The 20,532-nt window shown below is 47.7% G+C and overlaps 8 protein-coding genes across 8 annotated transcripts; 4 read left to right on the forward strand and 4 right to left on the reverse strand.

Moving 5' to 3' along the window:
* Window positions 1–2,569: 2,569 nt before the first annotated feature.
* On the forward strand, window positions 2,570–4,285 carry F5147DRAFT_724012 (uncharacterized protein). The gene is made up of 5 exons (XM_041439013.1): window positions 2,570–3,501; window positions 3,558–3,617; window positions 3,675–3,707; window positions 3,992–4,033; window positions 4,203–4,285. The coding sequence occupies exons 1-5, from the start codon at window positions 2,674–2,676 to the stop codon at window positions 4,251–4,253; spliced, it is 1,014 nt and encodes a 337-aa protein (XP_041286480.1). The 5' UTR covers window positions 2,570–2,673; the 3' UTR covers window positions 4,254–4,285.
* A 1,526-nt stretch (window positions 4,286–5,811) lies between these two features.
* On the forward strand, window positions 5,812–6,821 carry F5147DRAFT_823318 (uncharacterized protein; the record flags this gene model as incomplete). The annotated part of the gene is made up of 4 exons (XM_041443767.1): window positions 5,812–5,909; window positions 5,959–6,096; window positions 6,149–6,158; window positions 6,310–6,821. 4 exons carry the CDS (start codon window positions 5,812–5,814, stop codon window positions 6,739–6,741), a joined length of 678 nt encoding a protein of 225 aa, XP_041286481.1. The 3' UTR covers window positions 6,742–6,821.
* An 857-nt stretch (window positions 6,822–7,678) lies between these two features.
* Window positions 7,679–9,099, forward strand: F5147DRAFT_823321 (uncharacterized protein; the record flags this gene model as incomplete). Its single annotated transcript, XM_041443768.1, has 2 exons — window positions 7,679–8,354; window positions 8,463–9,099. The coding sequence occupies 2 exons, from the start codon at window positions 7,679–7,681 to the stop codon at window positions 9,047–9,049; spliced, it is 1,263 nt and encodes a 420-aa protein (XP_041286482.1). The 3' UTR covers window positions 9,050–9,099.
* Window positions 9,100–9,660: 561 nt separating this feature from the next.
* F5147DRAFT_643259 (uncharacterized protein) lies at window positions 9,661–10,735 on the reverse strand (the record flags this gene model as incomplete). Its single annotated transcript, XM_041433116.1, has 6 exons — window positions 9,661–9,924; window positions 9,981–10,025; window positions 10,072–10,287; window positions 10,345–10,357; window positions 10,418–10,516; window positions 10,569–10,735. 6 exons carry the CDS (start codon window positions 10,733–10,735, stop codon window positions 9,661–9,663), a joined length of 804 nt encoding a protein of 267 aa, XP_041286483.1.
* Window positions 10,736–10,753: 18 nt separating this feature from the next.
* F5147DRAFT_586386 (amino acid permease-domain-containing protein) lies at window positions 10,754–11,508 on the forward strand (the record flags this gene model as incomplete). Its single annotated transcript, XM_041431923.1, has 3 exons — window positions 10,754–10,809; window positions 10,858–11,170; window positions 11,218–11,508. Coding segments are annotated over 3 exons (660 nt in total), but the record flags the coding sequence as incomplete, so codon positions are not given.
* A 3,953-nt stretch (window positions 11,509–15,461) lies between these two features.
* F5147DRAFT_586425 (uncharacterized protein) lies at window positions 15,462–15,704 on the reverse strand (the record flags this gene model as incomplete). Its single annotated transcript, XM_041431926.1, has 1 exon — window positions 15,462–15,704. A coding segment is annotated over one exon (243 nt), but the record flags the coding sequence as incomplete, so codon positions are not given.
* Window positions 15,705–16,562: 858 nt separating this feature from the next.
* F5147DRAFT_823336 (uncharacterized protein) lies at window positions 16,563–17,758 on the reverse strand (the record flags this gene model as incomplete). The annotated part of the gene is made up of 6 exons (XM_041443769.1): window positions 17,595–17,758; window positions 17,333–17,395; window positions 17,057–17,263; window positions 16,959–17,009; window positions 16,709–16,904; window positions 16,563–16,654 (listed from the first exon to the last, which is right to left on the reverse strand). The coding sequence occupies exons 1-6, from the start codon at window positions 17,697–17,699 to the stop codon at window positions 16,563–16,565; spliced, it is 714 nt and encodes a 237-aa protein (XP_041286486.1). The 5' UTR covers window positions 17,700–17,758.
* Window positions 17,759–18,819: 1,061 nt separating this feature from the next.
* On the reverse strand, window positions 18,820–20,106 carry F5147DRAFT_780105 (uncharacterized protein; the record flags this gene model as incomplete). The annotated part of the gene is made up of 5 exons (XM_041442407.1): window positions 18,820–18,876; window positions 18,930–18,952; window positions 19,025–19,079; window positions 19,137–19,220; window positions 19,696–20,106. 5 exons carry the CDS (start codon window positions 20,104–20,106, stop codon window positions 18,820–18,822), a joined length of 630 nt encoding a protein of 209 aa, XP_041286487.1.
* Between the last annotated feature and the right edge of the window lie 426 nt (window positions 20,107–20,532).

The following is a 20,532-nucleotide window of genomic DNA, read 5'->3' on the forward strand; positions in this document are numbered from 1 at the left end:
TTAGTCGCTCTTCGCGACTAAGTCTACCTCGATCGACCTCATCATCCGGACAAGACAGTCCTGACCTTGAGTGACTTCTCAAGACATCCATCTACGAAGTCACGTGACACGTGCGTACTGTGATCGCTGCCGACTCGTCGTCGCCAGTCTCACTTGCTATACCGGACCCTTCCGGTTACGTCACGAACGTTAGCAGACGACGCCCCTCTTAGGGCTCTGCCTAACAGATCTATTTGAGTGCATAACACTTGCTCTCCTTCAAGTTTTACATGTAAGTCTTGTGTGGCAAAGCACCAAAAAGTCATACAATGTGTTACCATTTTCCTTCTAAACTCTCATCCCCTTCTTTCAGTACTGATGGCCATCAGCACAAACACCACAGGATCCGCTTCACAGGGAAATTTCGAATCAAGTGATAGCTTGTCGGCAATGGTGCGTTCATTCTTATTCTTATTTCAGGCTGCTCATTCACGTGGTTGCTAAGTCGTGCAAGGAAAATTCGGTGCGACTCCACAAGACCAATGTGTCATAATTGTGTGTGCCGCTCGAATGAATGCCAATATGACGCAACACCTAAACGGCGAGGGCCTGATAAAAGGCCAGGCACTCGCCAGTGCTCACATAAGAAACGTCCGATTGATGGCTCACCGCCTCCTTCCCTTCCATCCAAGCGGAAACGCACTCAGAAATGACGACTCCGAGCTTCTGAGGGAAGCTTGTGGACTTCCCAATGTTCCCGCTTTGTGGCCTGGAGGGGATATAATTCAATTCCAGCCCTGGTTTTCACCCACGGGCTCTGACCTTTCTTTTTTCCAATCCTAGTGCCCATGAATACCACCATCTCTCTACACCCTCCCATCACCCTTCACACCAGCTCTGCGCTTGCTTCTTCAACCTGCAGCCTAGCTATGCCGCCACCGCCACCAATTTTTTTCGGAACAGCACATCACGCATCACGACCGAGCGGCACGTCCGCGTCAAGATCCAGCGCCACCTCCGCGCTCGTCATTGATATTTCCTTCGTTATCTCTTCCCATCAATCCTCGTTGTCTCTGTCCACCAATTACCACTACCTGATACCCTCATTTTTTGCTCGATGATCTCCACTGCATCCTGGATTTTCTCTCCTCCTTGCAGTTCCACCTCGTTATATACTACCCTACTGTTTACATAGATGTTCCTGTCAAATACTTTGATAATTTGTATATCATACCCTCGAGCTCACTCAGTAAACCAAAGACATGAATTTTTGAGTTCATAATTAAAATATTATCGGGAAGAGGCGAAACTACACATTCAAGTTCTATATGGGAGGCAGTACTAGTAGGACACCAGGATGCCAAATTGGTGTATGAGGAAGTGCTGCCCAAAGGAATGCGCTCGATCATAAGCATTGGTGCGGTAACCCAGCCGAAGTCCATCGAAAGCGTGCAAAAGGATTGGGGGTAGCATCGTAGGAGGTATGTTGATATCGAGTATTGGTCGGGTACCACGGTGGTGAGTGTTTAAGGGAGTGGCGCGAACAGCACGGAATAGGCATGCGCGAGGGCAGTGAACTACTTAGAGGACAACATGTTGTGTCAGCAGTTGCGGCCAACTTTGAAGATAGCCTGTTGCTAAACATCTTACTCCTTGCATTTCTCGAGTGCGCCATACAAAGAGACTCTGGGTCAGAATCAATACTGACCCGCTCCTTCCTCACTTGAAAAGTAGTCATGAACGGTGCCTTCGGTGAAATTGTATTGAGTAAAGAATAAGCGAAAGAATGATCTGCACACCTTAACGTGACTTTGAAGCAGTCGACTGGACTTCTTATCAATGTCAATGACACTATGTCTGGGTGGCTGGGAAAGTAGGATTCAATATCAGTAACTATCTTGACCATCTCTTTGTCAAGTTTTGCCTGCAAAGACATGTCAAATCATACCCTAAGCAAATACGCCGCTGCAGTGCCATTAACCACTGTTGAATTTGGATCATGAGGGCAAATAGCAAGAAACCAGCGAGCGCAGACGGCCCGAGTTAGTATTTGAGTGCCGTTAGAACAAAACGAACTCCTCGTAGCGTAGAACAGACCTCAGTTAAAAGAATGACTAAACCGACTGTGACCTGGATAGGCGCATTCCAGACTAGTGTATGATCTTCCGCAATTCCACAAATGCAAAAAGGAGGAGCATGTGGTGGGTTGCTTCATTTATCACATCCTCCAGCCACACATGACCGCGGTGCTGAACGAATATCCATCGCTCTGAGGCAGAGACAGCAGCAAGGCCAAAAGAAGGGACAGTCTGGGATATTGGGGTAAGAATACATTTTAAATTCGCTGAGTGATTAATAGACTTACTGTGAAAACAGTCGTGATGGTGGATGTGACAAATCCCTGATCATAGCCATTACATCTTAGATACACGACTTGCAGCAGAATGAGAATCCGTATCTGGGTTTGTAGTATATGTGAATAGCATCAAGCCCGCGGAAAAGCATGCCACAGTCATGACGTATCATGATGGAAGGCCTTATTATGGCACCATATAACCTCGAGGCCGACGGCTTGTAACAAGTATGTATACATACGTAGATGACCCAGCGGCAAGTCCCGCTCGCAGCTGTATCATATATATGTTCTCGACACCTCTCCTTGGAGCAACATGTTCAAACCCTTGACAATCTATAATGTCCTTAAAACAAGACCGAAGAAATCACTCCTGGATTAGCCGTTTTCTAGCCTCCCTCCGTCGTGTATTCATGTCAGAGCATCCTCCTGGACTTCCAGCTTTAAGGTTTCACTGTCCACATGGGCCTGATGTCGGTAGCGCGTCAGTTATGAGTTGGTGTTCCTCGATGGCCGATTCTTGGGACAAAACACAGGGTAATCTGTACTCAAAGTGTGTCCTGGCACGCATGGAGTACAGCAAGTGTGCTGGCCATCCCAAACACGAGTTCCTCGTGTTTTATTTTAGCCATTGGGTCGATGGCTGCTCCGCTCAGGCTGTAGTGTCTGCAGACCGTGCCGTGCAAGGACAAGGCCGTTCCCTCAAACAATCATCTGAATTAGTCTCTCCCTCATCATCCGACACCAACGCGTATGACTCCGTATCTATTTATGGTTCCCCCCGCGATGCAGCGCCACAACTTCAAGCCAGATATGCACCATACAGCAGACTCTGTACCTTCGACTTTCCTTCATCTTCTGCGCCCTCGGCACTTCAAGTGTCCACGGTCCTGTCTCTGGTACACTGCCAGGCGCCAGCATATGATTTGTATGAAAACCAATGCTATTGGTTTTCGAGCGTAGTGTGGGGCAGCTTGAAAGAGCTGTTCCCTAGTGATGGACACTCAGAATGTGAAAACCATCGCGCACGCGCTCGTTATCGCGGGGTCGCATTAGGATCACCGACTGAGGATATCAGGGCTGTATGCGCTGCGTATCCGACCGAGTGGCAGAAGATGTTGGAGACACTTGAGCAGACCAAGCACCATCGCGAAGCTGAAGAGGCAAAGGTGTGCTATTCTCAGCTAATATGGACTCCATTTCTTGATGGTACTTGTCTTGGCAGAATCGACAGAAATTACACATGGAGTTTGAGGTTGAAAATGAGCCGTTTCGCCAAGCACAGGTGAGTTGTTTTCTCAGCAAATTTAGTCTTTGTTTGTTGATGGTACTTGTCTACCAGCAGGCCGAAATAGAACGACTTCGCCAAACAGAGGTGCATTTTTCGTAGCAAACAAACTATGGTCTTTGTTTGTTGATCTGTACTTGTCTTCGTAGATTTGCGCGCAGGCTGAAATCGAACGAGTTCGCCGAGAAAAAGTGGGTCATTTTCGGCAAACATGATCTTCGTTTGTTGACGGTGGTACTATTTCACACTTGTCTTCGTAGATTTGTGCGCAGGCTGAAATCGAACGAGTTCGCCGAGAAAAAGTGGGTTATTCTCGGCAAGCATGATCTTCGTTTGTTGACGGTGGTACTATTTCACACTTGTCTTCGTAGATTTGCGTGCAGGCTGAAATCGAACGAGTTCACCGAGAAAAAGTGGGTTATTTTCGGCAAACATGATCTTCGTTTGTTGACGGTGGTACTATTTCACACTTGTCTTCGTAGATTTGTGCGCAGGCTGAAATCGAACGAGTTCGCCGAGAAAAAGTGGGTTATTCTCGGCAAACATGATCTTCGTTTGTTGACGGTGGTACTATTTCACTAGGACGCCAAAATCGAGCAACTTCGCGCGAGGCTTGCAGCTTTAGAGGGCTGATATTGCATATCATCATACCGTGAATTAACTATCAACAGGTTAGGCATACGGAAGTGACTTCTGCACGAAGGTCAAATTGATAGAACACCGGCTTTAGCGATACCTGCAATATTTTTATTTAGCTGGACTAGATCCCTCGCCTTCACAAGGGCAACTCAACAAGACTCGACCCTTTTTGCATCTCAGCCCACAGCTAAATCACCACATCCTATTCGCCCAAGCCACATTCGCAACGAAAGACCCAATCTTCGGAACTGGTCATGATTGATGAACCAACCAACGAAGGCCATATCCTCTGTCATAATCTTTTCATTGCTTTCGTTACCCTGCTTTCTCTGTGAGTGCTTGGTTTGGTTTAGCGCGAGCGTTGTGCTAATGTCCGGTGCTTGGGAAAGTGCACAGACGGCGTTCGAAGGATACATAGCTTGGAAGTCTGTTGTAGACCGTAGGACGCTGGTATGTCGATGTATCATCATGTTGATCTCTGGTTTGACTTTTTGGGATTAGTTAATGTTTCCGTGAACGTGGTTCGCATTTTTCCTGAACGGTTTTATTAGTGGAACGCACAAGCTCTTCCTCCTCTGACGCTGCTGGCGAGTATACATTGCAAGTACCAGCTCCAGCGCAAACTCTCAAAGTTTTGGTTGTACTAGGTGACGAAGGGGAGCTGGTGGATAGCCGTATTGTTCGCGTTCGCGATAACCACGTATGGCGCAATTATCTTGATCTTTTTGCTGTTTGAATCTGACGTCAATCTGGCAGGTTAAGGCGAAGGCTTTTTCATGTCTGGGCATCGTCAATCCCAAGCCTAGCAATGATATAGTACCTGAAGGCTTGCTTGACTCTGCTGGTGTACAAGACTGCATTTCTAACTGGGCATGATTGCATTTTCGTATTGGACCACAGCGATGCTCGGTAGGTCATATGAGTGATTCTACGTTCAGGACTGATGTTATATTCTTGAAATGATCGATATCATTCTTTCTGTTATCCATGAGCCTTTTTCAGGCTTTCAACTTCGTTAAGACCTTATTTGATTGATGTGATCCCACAGTCGCTTTTTCTTATGGAAAAACAAGACTGGCATGCACCGTCTCGATAGAGCACTCTTACGGTTCTGCATTGTTGCCACAGAATCTGTAGTCGGATCATCGCTCTGCGTTGCTGTTGGCGCAGGACTGTTCTTCTCGCGCAACGTGAGTGTAACTCCAAGTTGTTCACATACCAACAAATTTGACGATACACAGACAAACGGCAACCGTCTAGTTTTCGTATTCCTGCTTCACACCGGCAAGCGCTACACCTTGTCGATCCTCTGCACATCAAACGCAAAAGTCAAGCTACGAGAAGGAATGAAATCAGACGACTTCGCACGAGGCTCGCTAGTGTAAACCAATCTGCTCAGTCCCCTCCAGATTATTAAACCATGGGAACGGACGCCACCTACTCTCCTTCTTCGCAGAATTGGCACTCGATTCCAATATACACAGTCCTTATGGACAATTAGCTGATGGTGACCCTACAAACAATCAGTTCTTTGCTTTGGCGGTGAACTCAAATGCCTAGCCTCAAAGCTCGACTACATCCAAGGTATGGGCGTGAAGGCCATATATCTCTCAGGCACAATATTCTTGAACATGATATGGCAAGCCGACAGTATGTCTTTATCTCAATCTCATCTACAACTCATACTCACTTTTTTTAGGTTATTCTCCGTATTGGATCCTCATTGGGGTACTATTGATGATTGGGTAAACTTCGTCGACACAGTACCCGCACGCAGCATGTATATCATGTTGGATTTCACAGTCGGCATATTGTCCGACCTTATCGGTTTTGAAGGGTTTGTTCTCTCTATCCACCAATTACAATCATCACTCACTCACACCCACCAGTTTACTCAAAGTCAGCGCCCCATTCACTCTCAATGAATATGATGCAGTCTACGAACCAAATTACCTCCCCTGGGGTTTTGAGGATATGTTGATTTTTCCATAAGTAGTTATTTTCGTTCGCTGCGTGCCTGAACTTATCTTAACTATCTTTTTTCCCCTAGGTCATCAATATCCGTAACACCTCTGGTCAACTTCCCGTCCTTTGGCAAGACAATGGAACAATTCATCTCGTAAAAGGCTATGATGATTGTCACGAGTCCAACTTGGATCAATATGGTGATATGGAAGCCTTTGGGGTGCACCCTAACTGGCAACGTGAACTTTCCAAATTTGCATCCGTACAGGACCGGCTCCGCGAATGGAAACCTTTTGTTATGGACAAACTCACTACCTTTCCCTCCATGACTATCATAGCCCTTGATATCGATGACATTCGTGTCGAAAAGTCCACACAGCTCACCGTCGACGGCATGACTGCTTGGCATCTGCAACTCATGCTGGTGCCACTAAGCTTAGAAACTTGGCCGGAAACTTGGCCGTCGCGTACGATCTCAACACCAACTTTATCACTGCTTGGAATCAAATGCTCGTGAACAATGACTTCTTGAATACAAACACCGGCCTCACCGATCCGAAGCATTTATTCAGAACAAGCAATTTCGATGTTTTCCGCTGGCCCAGTTTGGCGAATGGCACGTTGAGATCTGCATCTGCATCTCATATCACATACCTGGTAATGCCAGGGGTTCCATTGGTAGGAGCTATACTCGAACGTTTGTCGCTGCAGTACTTAGCTTTTACAGATCTATTATGGCGAGGAGCAGAATTTCTATCTATAACTTCACACTTCAGGCTATTTCTTCGGGTGACCAGGTGATTACTTTTTTCACACTGCTACTCTCAGCCATCAAGCTATGATGAGCAACAAGGCATGGCAGCGCCACGGGTGCTACAGACTTGGATCTGCTCAATATTTCAACATGCCGCTTGAGTCCGCCTTAACGGGATGTGACGATGATTGAAACTCGCTCAATCATTTTCATCCCACGACAGACGTTCATCGATCTAAGTTCTCGGGGATAATATTAACTACCAAACCGAGTACTACCGACCAACTCCTCCGAAAGTTCCAAACTTCCTCAAAACACTCTTCCGAAGGAAACTCGTTCTTTGGTTAGGATTTTCTTACTCGTGGCAAAGTTGATGATGCTAATGCTCCGCACAAGGTTCCTTGCATCCAAAGTCTTGCGTGATTATTGGGTCAGCGGGGTATGTTAGACCCGGTGCTTTTATACCCTTATGTTCTAACGTTATCGCAGCCCCTATCATAGGTCGTAACTGGAGTTTCGTAACTCATGTTGACTTCGCCGATGCATAGGTCACAGATTTCGATCCTTTGTCTCATGTTGGGTACCAGTTGTCACACTCAGTGCTGCGTGGCGCACAACGTTACGGAGAAGCCATCGAGGCCTTCACAATCATGTTGTCCAAGTTGGATGATGCTTCCGAAGCTCAGATACGAGGTAAGCCATGGAACATCCATCGGAAGCAGAAGACGCTATTCGAAGAGCAGTTTTGATTGAACTCAACAACGCCCCGCTTTGTCTGCTCAACACCTCTACGGGTCTTTTGTGCGACCGAGCAGCACAGCTAAACTCCTTCAAAACAAGTCCAGAATACAAGGAGCTTTTGTCATCCATAACGAAGCGCTCGGATCTCCAAATGGAACGCATCAAGGAGGTAGTGGCAATGCACTTCTGTTGCGTTTTGCTATCACACAGGTGGGAAGAGGCGGAGGTGATGCTGCACCACATTCAAAATAAAGATGTATGCGAGTTGAAGGGACTTGGTGGCATCATGAAACTGCAGTCGTTCTGCAAAATCGCTCGTGATGCGGGGTATCTCTGGGCGTGGATGGATACATGCTGCATCGATAAGAGCAACAATGCCGAGCTCGGAGAATCGCTTCAATCCATGTTCGTCTGGTACCGTCACTCGGCGCTCACCATCGTCTACCTATCCGATGTCCCTCCTTCATCCCAACCTGGTGCACTAGCGAGCAGTGTTTGGAATGAGTGGGGATGGACCTTTCAAGAGTTTGTCGCTCTGAAAGTCGTTAGATTTTATCAGAAGGATTGGTCGTTATATCTCAACGATCGCTCTCTCAACCACAAAGAATCTCAAGCAATCATGAAGGAGTTGGAGGGTGCGATGGGAATAGATGCACAGGCCCTGATCTCCTTCCATCCAGGGATGAGAGATGCTAGATAGAAACTGCAATGGGCATCGAAGCGCGTCACCACCGTGCAGGAAGACACTGCGTACTTGTTATTTGATATCTTCGATGTCCACCTACCTGTCATCTACGGTGAGAGGAAGCAGAGCGCGCTCGGCCGGCTCCTGCAGAATATTGTGTCTCGGTCGGGTGACATCACTTCCCTGGACTGGGTCGGACAATCGTCCGAGTTCAATAGTTGCCTTCCAGCCGACATCATCTCATATGCAACCCCGCCATACTCCCTACCATCATTGTCTGAAGATGACATTCGGACAGCGGTCTCTTCGTTGCGAAACATTGTGCCTGTGGATTCAGCTTCGAAGTTGTATAACATGCTCGAGAACATGAATGCTCTGCTCTTCGCAAACTGCAGACTCCGTCTGCCTTGCATCGCATTCCAGGTCACGGAAGTCAAACGGAAGCGGGGTCATACTGTCCATTCCACGTATGGAGTGAAAGCAGATGGGCTTCGAGACTTGCTGATTACCATGGACGAGACCCTAATTCAATTCTTGCGTGCAAGGCCCACTCAGCAGACATTCTTTCTTGTCCGTCCATGGGACCATCGTCTCCTTGGGCTGCCTGATTTTTCAGAGCAGCTCACCTTTACAGGCGAAGGGTAGAGTGTGGGGGATTGGTCCGAGTCCGAGTCTGGAACAGACGACGCTGACGAGTCGTCCAGCAACTCACCTGGAGAAGAGGAGTTGTTGATTGACTCGGATGTTCACTTACGATCATTGCGTTTGATGATTCACCTTGGGCAGGCTTTCAGCGCACTTTTGGTAGCGCAGCAACGCGTTGGAGAATACAAGAGGGTCGCGTCGGACCATAATATCATTGCATAGGTGAAAGACCCGGCTTCAATTGACACCATTAACATCAGGACCCTAGACATATTGTAGCTGAATGGTTTTTTTTTACAACACGTCGACGATCACATTATCATAGCCTCATATATCATACATACCCTGCAAATGACCCTCGCAAATACAAGATTTCAAAATTTGACATGCAGAGGCACCATCTGCTCTTGAGCTGGTTGCAGAGGACAATATCATGTGTCTGCATTCGAGTCAACATGTGCACTTGGAAAAGTACGGCTTGCTAGTCAATTATAAAGCTCTATCTTAGGGATAAGAAATAGCGACGGACTCCGATATCCCGCCTGGATGCTGATATCTATATGATCTATGGTATATGTTCCCCAGAAATGGTAAGCCACCCTCGTTCTATTTTATGGTGATGCGAGTGTCTTCAATGCTTCCTGTATCTTTCCCTCCTCCTTCGCCCATGAAGGCACAGGGATCCTGTATGTATCTCCGACCCGGGCATATGAAATATCGCCCACACGCGCGACAGGCTTGAATTTTGTGAGGTCGACGGCACCTCTGCTTGTGAGCATGTCTTTGCGCACGTGGAAGTACTTGACGTGCGCAAGGATGAGCGTGCTGTTATGCTCACCTGTGACTGGATGCGTGATATCTATCGGTTTGTAAAGCTATTGAGAGGCGAGGATGTCAGCAAACGAGTGGGCTCGGCGTGAGATGAATTTACCTTGCATTCCATGCTTTCCTTAACACGCAAGGCTCTTATTTGCACCTGAACGTGTGATTGTTAGTCCATGTATCAAATGATGAAGGTCCACACGTATGCATTTCTCCTTTGTCAGACCGCTGAGAGCCCACTCGTCGAACTTGGGAGGAGCGTCTACAGCAGTTGAATTTGCATTCTCGATGAATGCCTTGCTGATGATGTTCACGGCGAATCCTTGGCCGTTCTTCAGGTTCGCGGTCGTATCTTTCAGGCTGCCCGTAGCATTGTGGTTGATCGCGAATGAGATGACAGGCGGGTAGTTCATGACCTATGGGAAAAGGTTATTAGACCATTAGAGGGACGCGTTTTTTGTTGCATTGCTCACTGTGTTGAACCAACTGGTGGATGCAAGCCAGGTAAGCATGTAGAATGTATTAGATTATGGAGGCGTGTCTTACCTGAAAGGTGCCAGGTTCCCTACACCATCCTCGCTGATCGTAGATACGAGTGACATGGGGCGTGGTAGAACGCCTGAATTCAAGAGCTTGTTAAGATTGCTGTCGATCGCGGTCACGATCACGGCTGATAAACAGGTGGAGGAGTACCTACGTCTGGTCCATTTCTGTTGTGCTGCAGACTTTCCAGCCTGCAGATTCGTCTCCAAGCCAGTCTTTTCCAGCAGGAGTGGTGTCGACTCTCTGGCCACATGTCCAGGATGGATTGGGTGATTGGGTGGTGGTGGAGTAGGAGGTGGTATCGAATGGAGGGATGTACATGGTTGGTGGATCTTGTTCAATTCGCTCGGGCAGCAAAAAGCCCTGGCTATATGGTGTCTCATTATTATAGCGGAGTACGTTTTAGTGCCGTGTAGCATATTCCCAGCCTAACCATAGAGCAGGTACATCATGGCATCGAACTGCCTACTGGCTGGCTCTTGCCAAACGTTTGCATTTGCCCGTGATGGAGTGCTCCCTTTTTCACGGTATTTGTACTGGATCAATCGCTACACAGGAACACCCGTCAACACGGTTTGGTTCGAAATCATCTGCTCTCTGGCAATTGGACTTTTGTCATTCGTAAGCACCCAAGCCATCGATGCAGTATTCACAATTGCTGTCACCGCATCGTATATCGCGTACATAACACCGATCACGAACCGCTGGGTGTTCAAGAATGATTTTAAACCCGGTCCGTTTTATCTGGGGAAACTGGTGAGTTAATCGGCGCAATGTATTCTTGAACTAACATGCCTCTGCAGAGCTTTCCGGTCTCTGTGATTGCTGTGGTGTGGATGACCTTCATGAGCTTTGCTTTCTTCTTTCCCATGACCCCGCAAACAACGGCACAGGAGATGAACTATACGGTTGTGGTACTTGGAGGGTTCATGTTTCTGGCGATTTCCTGGTATTATTTTCCAGTGTATGGAGGCGTACATTGGTACACTGGACCCGTTGCCAACTTTACGCCGGCCACCAGAGATGAAGATTCTATATCGGAGAGGAAGGATGAACATGATGCCGATATCTATGTTGAAGCGGTGGATGTATAAGTAGTGTTCGTATAATACTGTCGTGAAGTCAACGGTATACAAAGATGATACATATGTATTCAATAGTATACAGTGTTGTATACAAACCTAGAGTACGAGTGTTTCAAACTTTGGCCTTGCTGCCTTTACCAGGACTTTGGAAAATTGGTCATGGCAAGTTTTACTCCTTTGACGAAGTTGCCTGTAGAATGCTCGACAAAGTTGCAGTTTGCTGAATCAATGCTGGTGCATCACACAGGACCAGTAATTGATGCAAGTGTGGGTGGGCAGATAGTGCCAGTAGAGATATACAGGATATTGGTTTAAACATTGACAGCGTGTATAGTAAATCACTTACTACGACGAAAACTTTTGTATGTCTCCTTAAAATATACTTCGAAACACCAAATAAACTTAATCAATGCCATCACGAAAGCGCAAATAAATAAGAGCAAATTTCCCTCCTCCTTGGAGACTAGAGAACCGTCAACTTCACCGAGCATCACATACTATTGCCAGTCGATATATGCACATGCTCTTGGAAAGCGATTGAGGTCATGCCGGTTGCTGCATCAGAGCCGGCCACGAGCTCAGTGTGATATTTTCGAACGCTAAGAATCAGGCGTGGTCCCAGCACACACATTTGCCCGACTAAGAAAATTTGACCAGATCCAGAATAAATCTGAACTTCCAGGGAATTTTGGTCCTATAGAAATGATGAGCCATGGTCGCATGCAGAGGTCAGTAAAAGATTGACATACTACCATTGAGAGTGCTGGAGAAAAATCATACACGAGCTGGAAGCAAGACGTAGCAACAAATCTACCACCACCGAACCTTCAGTAAGAGAAATCGGATACTATGTGACTTCCATCCAATGAAATTGCAACAGACACGACACAATCAGTGTGATCTTGGAGATGGGCACTCGATGCCTTGCCAGTCCCCATATCCCACACCTGAATTGTCCCATTCTCCAAACTGGATCCTATGCGATTTATGTCTGATGAAGTAGCGACAGACCGAACCCATTTAGAGTGCCCACTGAGAGAATATGCCTCGCCAGTCTCAATATCCCACATCCGGATTGTGCTGTCATTTGAACCGGACACGATATGACTTCTATCCGGCGAGATTGCGACAGACTGAACACTGTCAATGTGACCTTGCAGAACACCTAATGCCTTCCCAGTTGCCGCATTCCACATACGGATGCTCTTGTCGTCTAAACCAGACACGATGCTCCTTCCGTCTGACAAGACTGTAACTGACCGAACACAGTCTGTGTGCCCTTGAAGAGGGGCAACCAATGCCTTGCCAGTCTCTATATCCCACACCCGAACTGTCATATCATCTGAACCAGACACGATGGAACATCCATCGGGCAAGATTGCAACAGAATTAACATGGTCAGTATGGCATTCGAGGGCAGCAACCGATGCCTTGTCCATAATGATGTCGGCATCCCACATCCAAATTGTCTTGTCATATGAACCAGAGACTATGTGATTTCCATCCGGCGCGATTGTGACAGAGTCAACCTGGGAAGTGTGGCCTTGGAGAGGGGATCCTATTGCCTCGCCAGTCTTTGCATCCCATGCTCGGATGGTTTGGTCAAATGAACCAGACACGATGTGTTTACCATCCGGCGAGATTGCAACACACGAAACTCACTCAGTGTGGCCTTTGAGGAGGATATCGAATTCCTCACCAGTCTCTATGTCCCACACCCGAATCGTATAGTCTTCTGACCCAGACACAATGTGTTTGCTATCAGGCGAGATTGCAACACATGAAACACCTCCAATGTGGCCTTCAAGAGGGGGGATCAATGCCTTGCCGGTCATCATATCCCACACCCAAATGGTGTTGTCTGCCGACCCAGACATGAGGCGTTTTCCATCCAGTGAGATTGCAATAGAGTAAACGATGTCCGTGTGGCCTTGGAGTGGGGCACCAAACGCCTCACCAGTCTCCATGTCCCACATCCAAATTGTCTTATCCCACGAACCAGACAAGATGTGTTTACCATCCGGCGAGATTGCGACAGATGCAACCCAGTGAGTATGGCCTTGGAGGGGAGATTCTAATGCCTCGCCAGTCTTCGCATCCCACACCCGGACTGTGTTGTCATCCGAACCTGAAACGATGCAATGTCCATCGGGCGAGAATACAACGGAGTTAACACTCCTAGTGTGACCCAGAAGAGGGGCGCACAATGCCTCACCAGTATCCATATCCCACAACTGGATCGTTCCGTCACCTGTTACAGTAACATGGCATGAGTCCCCTGCCAGCAGACAGCCCTCTGCCACTGCACGGCTATAGACGATACCAGGGTCTCACCAGCCCTATGATGATAGATGACAATAGATGATGACAGATGATAAGCGGCAACTGCCGGCTTAGATAAGCGGTCTGGACCGCATATGACGACACATGACGACATAGGTCTAGAAGACCTATTCATGTTATCAAGATAGAAGGCAAGCCTCATGCTGCCTCATGTACTGATAGAAGGCAAGCCTCGTGCTGCCTCATGTACTGACAAGAAGGATGCCTCATGGATCCTATCTATGATAGAAGCCTGCCTCATGGATGCTATCTCTGACTCATGTAGATAAGCAGATTAGAACACAGCTTTAGGCTGAGCTTAGATACGAAGAGTAGCCTTATATAAGGTCGAAGATTAAAGTAGATGTTCCTTACTTTAATCTTACTAGGTTTACCCTTGAACTCCTTGTCCCGCTAAAGCTACCTGCTCAACATCGACTCGTGCCTTCAGTGACGCCTCTCACTGTCTGTAAACCGCTATCATCTCAGCGTAACCCCTCGTTAACCACCACGAGCTATGTTCGAGTACGCAACCTTTGCTTGTCTGTAAAGGCCGACGACTCTCAGCACTCGGTACCACTGTCGTGGTTGTCGCTGTTTAGATCATCCTAGTCACACACGACCGTGTGTCGTAACATCACCTAAACCACACGCAACACGTTTTCCATCTGGTGACAGTGCAACCGAGTAAACCCCGTCATCTGCGCAGAGTATCTTCTCCATCAAAGGCCAATTTTCGACATGGCCAGCGACGATGTGTGGGGTGCAAGGAAACTTTGAGGCGAACTTGTGGAACATTCTCGACTGCATAGGAGCGAATGGCAGAGCTGACAGGTATAGATGAGGAGTGCTGCGTAAGATGGGGGCTGCAAAAGTTCAGACGAAACACAGGGTATCCTTGGTGGCGTCACTAATGTGCGTGAACTCGGCATGACCCTACGACCACCCCGCTACTCATGAGAATTCATTGGGAAAAGAATGAGCCTGGGCTACTTACCGAAAACCACTTTGTGATAGATGAGAGGGTCACTACTGAGCCACCGAGGTTTTTTGTCAGAGACAGTACTTCCAACCACCAAAGAAGGCGCTCTCCGTCGAAGAAACCCTCAACTTCATTGGCTAGCGATGATTCGAAGGATACGGCTGCTGCATGCATACCCCAGAATCGACAGGAGTATGATAGCTGCCTTGAAATAGAGTTCTTGACCCATGTCTCCAAATCAGGGATGAAAGAGTTGGGTAGGTGAGAATTCTCTAAAGAGCAAATGTTGAAGCGAAGTCTGTCCTTCATGACCCGAAGTGAGGCAAATGCGAGGTCACTCTGTACCAATGATGTATCAATGAAGAAGTCATGGCTCCGCCATTCCTCAGTGAGAAAGTCGTAGAAGGACGCATGGAGGGGACGTATGGGAGTATCGGAATCCGAAGTGCCCGTCAAAAGGGACCCCAATGGCCCAAGGACCTGTTCTATTTCATAATCACAAGTCCCTTCAGGAAAATGCAGTTGCACAGCCGTCAATGCAGGCATGGGAAGTGGTTCCAACAAAGCAAGGACTTGTCCCATCACTGAGAAAAACACCGGGATAGCTTCCTTGCGCTCGTCCTCCGGCATGATTTCTTCCAAGATGCATACATACATATTATCCAACAGACACGTTCAAATCCCTTGCAATAGTCGTAAATATTTTGTCCTGACGGCGATCCACTTGCCGAGTGCGATCGAAGTAGAAGAATGAGCCAAGACCACCGTTTTCGATATACCAGTTGGCTATTGTATGGGCAACAGCCGATTTACCCTTGCCTGCTGTGCCAGACAGCCATAAGATGCGTGGAGCGCCCTCCTCGGTGCTGCTGATCCAACTCTGAATGTCCTTCAGAAGGTCTTGCTGTTACAGGCATCTGTAACACCTACTGGAGCCCCAGCTCTGCCTACACCTGTGGTCTGGACCGCTGTGACCCCGCCCCTGGCGCTATGACCCCGCCCCTGGCCTAGATGGCCGTGTACCTGATCCATGGAGGCTGTACGCCTCATGGACACCCTAGATCAGCGCATGCATACCACATGTCGCTTCATGAAGATCCGGAGCGCGCTCGGCGCTTCCTGTACCTATGCGCAGCTGCCCTTGGCGCAGCATGCTTGATCAGAGGTTAAGCCTCATGTACTTATCTACACCTCATGTCTTGCTATCATAGATTTACGATATACTATTGATTACAGACTGAGCTAGAATACTTGTAGTACTTCCCTATAAGTAGACACAGATTATTGTACTTAGACTTTACTTTAATCTACTAGGTTCATCCCCAGAACTTGCTCATCTAAGCCTTACCAGCTTCCTTGTGTGAGACTGCACTTCTAAGTCGCCCCCATACGACTTAGCACGTATCCGCTAGCCCTGCATCTCGACGAGCGCCGTCTTACCGAGATCGCCGGAGGAATCCTTGACGTTCCGTCAAGGCCAGACCACGCTCAGCTTCAGTAGACTCACTCGAGTCGTCGCTGAGAAGACCCATCCTAGTTCGCACACGCCGACCAACAGTCGACGTAACACTTGCCGAGTATTTTGCAAACAGCATTTAGACGTATTCAATCCAGCACTTGTTGCATACTCCATCCCTGTGAGGTCCAGACTCTCAGCTACACCAGGAGTCGTGGAATGTCAGATAAGGCTCAAATATACCCGAAAGCATCTCTTACCCATACGGTGGACGATCATGACAATGTCGCGAGCCGCTCGGTCTCAGAATTGCTGCATGAGACTGTCGAGAACATTGCTATAGCTCTGAATCGTTGCGTCCATTTCGCCAAAAACATGCTTGCCGAGTCTTATCCCTATAAAAAAGGTAACATTGAGTCCCAAGGGACGAAGCAGTGGGATCAACTCACAGGCGCTCTTCATCTCGGAGTAATGGCTGATAAAATCAGCGCACTCCAGCATCTGCTGCGCTATCTTCCCATATATCGCTAACATTGATTGGATCTTGGCCAATTCCTCCCCTTCTGTGATGAAAGTATAGACTTCAGATATCTTCGAGAGTAGACTAGAAACTGCGACATCGCGGTCTGCCTGATCGAGAATCATCTGTAACCAAGAATTCGTCGATCTGCAACGGCAATGATCGAGAAAGAAGCCTACCTTGGACGCGCAAGTGAAGATACTCAGTGCCACCTTCGCGTAGGGATGTACCTGTGTGTGAATGTCAATCACGTACCGAAAAGATATAGATGACTTACATTTGCGATTTCATTGGCAATGGAGTCAAATGCCTTCAATGGTCTAAGCAACGCGGAGAACAAGTTGATTGTATCAGACACAGATGGTAGATTTTTGATCGTGGAAGAAGTATCTTTGACTATTGTTGGGACCTGGCCAATGCCTGCGACACCTTTGGTAGCATTGGTGATTCTTTCATTCACAACCTTCGGGTCGAGATGTTCGGCCTAAGTAGAGACGTCAGCACGTTGTCGAAAGAGATGAATAATATTGTGAACTTCGTTGGTCGAACTTACCTCTACAATCCCTGAATTGGAAGACTGCTCGCGATTTGCTTCAGAAGGGGAAGGGGTGAGATCCTGCAGAGGTGATTAGTAGCAAAAAATGGCACGCTCCCTGGGCATGCTTAGAATTGAAATTGGACATGCCTTGTTGAACTGTGTGGGTTCAGGGTTGGGGGACCCGATGATCATCCACTAGACCCATCCCTCGAAGGCGAGAGAGAGAACAGCTGTGATGATTAGAAACAATGTGAAGTTCTAAGACAAAAGTGCATACATCTTGACTGGCTGCCTTCCTGCCTCTGTCCTCTACCGAATGTGGGTCTGAATGTGGCTTCAACCATTCCCAGCGCTTCTTCTGAGGAGGATTGTTTTCATCCATCTAGTAAGTTGGAAGGATGGCTAGGTGGACAATGCCTTGGTGAAAATAGAACAAGGAGGGAGACAGGCACCTACTACTGCATGTTTGCGATGAGGATTATTGTAAATGAACGTGGGTTGCATTTGGAAGCACCCGCTGTTGATTGGCCGGACCAATATTATGCTGGAACATTATCGAAAGCTGAACAGGCTAATCGAGCAAAAGGCTGCTGCATCAGGAAACCTTGCTGTTGCTCGGTCCAAGTACTGTCAATAGTGCACTCAATGAGTTAGAGTACTGCAACACTTATTAGACAGACAAAGTTCATTTAGGATTATCGTTAGTCATGATATCCTAGCACGCATAGGGGGAGACGCACGGGTACCGCGGTGCTATGCTGATGGGTTTGATGGGTAGTATGTGTACGGTGTAGGATAGTCGCACCCTTGGGCATACCCCGACCCTTTACCGCGGGTTGGCGGTGTTTGGTGGGCCCACCTCTTGAAGAAGGTCAAGCAGTCCCAGTCTGCTCGATCGAAACCCAGACACCATTGATCAATTCACTCACCAGTGACGACGACAACCCAATGGCAAGTACATATGAGCAACCGACTCGCACCATCAACAATTCTGGCCTTTCTCTGTATTGGAGCCTGGGCAGAAGTGATCTTCTGGATATAGAGGACCTTCTAGCCTCTGTAAGGAGTCAGAAACGGAGGCGAGATGAAATTGAAGCTGAGGAGGACGAGGAACAATAGTAATATTCATTTTATTGTCTTTTCTCAGAAAGTGCGGGATTTGGCCAGTCTGCGCGATACAAGTCACAGTGACGCGGAGTCCGCGCAGATTTAACATAGACCGGCCATTTCCTACATGTCCTCATTCATGTCGAGCGTTTTACAGCGGTTGTAAATTCGTGTTATCGGTAACAGTTACCCCGGTAAGCACACAGTTGTTCGAAAAGGGAGCAAACATTAAATATTAATGACGTCGCTTGACATCATACAAGTCGTAGCTAGTAGGCAATCGCCTGCCTACAACGCCCTGTACTTACAGCATTTCAGGCTTTGGCAGCACCAACCAATAAGCAATCTACAAGGAGGAGGCTTTCCAAAATACAGGGCATCGCATGGTTCTAGAGCTACAGTTTGATGAAAGATGTATCAATTCCATGTGAGAAATCCCAAATACAGATCCTCTGCAAGGTGCACTTTCAGCTTTTAGGCTAATACTGAGAAGCATACACCTCACCTGATCTCCCTGCACGAAACAATCTGCATAGTTTAGGATTCAATCAAGTTAAAATACAATTAGAAATCACGGACCTTGGTACAATCAAAACCTACACAAAATATCCTTCCTCATGTCAGCCACCAGCGCCCCTGTCTTCCTATCCCACACCTGTGTCAACATAATGTCATGAGTCTCGTTTGTTCCCCGTGATTGCATCCAACATACCTTAATGGTTAAATCATAGCTCCCACTGACGGCAAACTCCTCCCCAAGAGCAACGCTTCGCACGATATGTTTTGACAGTCCGGTCTTGGAAAGTAAATATTTAGTCAATCGATAGATAAAGCTGTAGATCAAGCAAACCTTTGGAACACGTCACCAGCCTCCAACTATCAACACGAACACACAGCACACTGTCAAGATGATCTTGCAGCACCTTGACCAGCCTGTCCTTGCCAAGATCCCAAACAACGATGCGCCTATAACTCCCTCCACTGACCAGAAAACCAGCCCTACTAGGCTCGCTCACCAAAGCCTCCTCTCCATTTCCCAACTTCGCAAAGTCGGAAGATACGCATAAGCTTAAGACACTAGAATCAATTCACCGACCACGTGCCGTACGCAGTCCGTGCGCAAATCCTACTCCCGAACAAGTGCAGTCCTTCAATCTCATAAATAGCACCTGCAGGGGTGCGAACCGACCATCAAGTCGCTGGATATGTCCATAACCAGAGACAATACACTGCAGCGCTGTGTCCACTGGCATCTGCGCCAGGCAGCATACGGCTACGATATGCGCCCTGGCAGAAACAATTGTGTAGTAGCATGTGCGTCTGGTGGAGAAGGGTGCAAGATGCGCACTTCGTGGTAAAATGCCATGCTGTGGTGTGATATGGGATATTGGAGTGATGATGCTTGTCGAAGAGGAAGATAACGCAGCTGAAGTGATAGGTATGAGGAGATGGGATAAACCTTGTGCTTCAATGCCGTCGATGTTCATTGGCATTGACGTCCAGTCCACCGAGTCGTCCCCTATGAAATCGATGACATCTCCTGTGCCTTCACCACTCCCTTCATCCTCATCCTCCTCTTCATTGCCCATACCCTCATCTTCATCCCTTTCTTTGCGAACAACTGCATCCACAGGATCTGCATCGCCAAGTCCATCCCAAGGGGTGAGCGCAGTAATGTCCATGCACCATTCCCAACTGTGCGTCAAAGTACTTGGTCTGTTGTGAGAGTGTGCCAACGTTTAGAAACAAGAGAACAAGCGAGCGAGGAAGCTGCTGGAAGATGCGTGAAGATGAGAAGAGACAGTTCTGTGGGAAGGGACTAAAAAATAATCGGTTTATCAGTCAGGGCTGCTAGACAGAAAACGTCAGACTCACCCCTACGATGTCAAACTGCAACAGAAGGGTCATTCTGCGCTGCAGGTTTCATGTTCCCTGCGTAGCGGTCACTCTGTGTCCGTGCATGGAAATGGGGTGGAGGCCCGGTTTTGCGTGTGTATAGGCACATTTGGAAAGGATTTCGGAGCGATGGTTGAGCTCGTATGAATCGGATTGAGAGAACGCGGAAGACAGAAATGTTAAGGTTGATGAACTGAAAAAGATAAACAGAT

The sequence above is a fragment of the Suillus discolor genome (genome assembly GCF_016758755.1).
Source record: "Suillus discolor strain FC423 chromosome Unknown F5147scaffold_98, whole genome shotgun sequence".
Taxonomy (NCBI): Eukaryota; Fungi; Basidiomycota; class Agaricomycetes; order Boletales; family Suillaceae; genus Suillus; species Suillus discolor.

What these genes read in the sequence shown, in the direction of transcription:
- F5147DRAFT_724012 (XM_041439013.1), top strand. Translation starts at nt 2,674, where the DNA reads ATGTCCTTAAAACAAGACCGAAGAAATCACTCCTGGATTAGCCGTTTT. An exon ending in AGCCGTTTCGCCAAGCACAG is followed by an intron (nt 3,618 to 3,674) that starts GTGAGTTGTTTT and finishes CTTGTCTACCAG; the next exon opens with CAGGCCGAAATAGAACGACT. An exon ending in AACGAGTTCACCGAGAAAAA is followed by an intron (nt 4,034 to 4,202) that starts GTGGGTTATTTT and finishes CTATTTCACTAG; the next exon opens with GACGCCAAAATCGAGCAACT.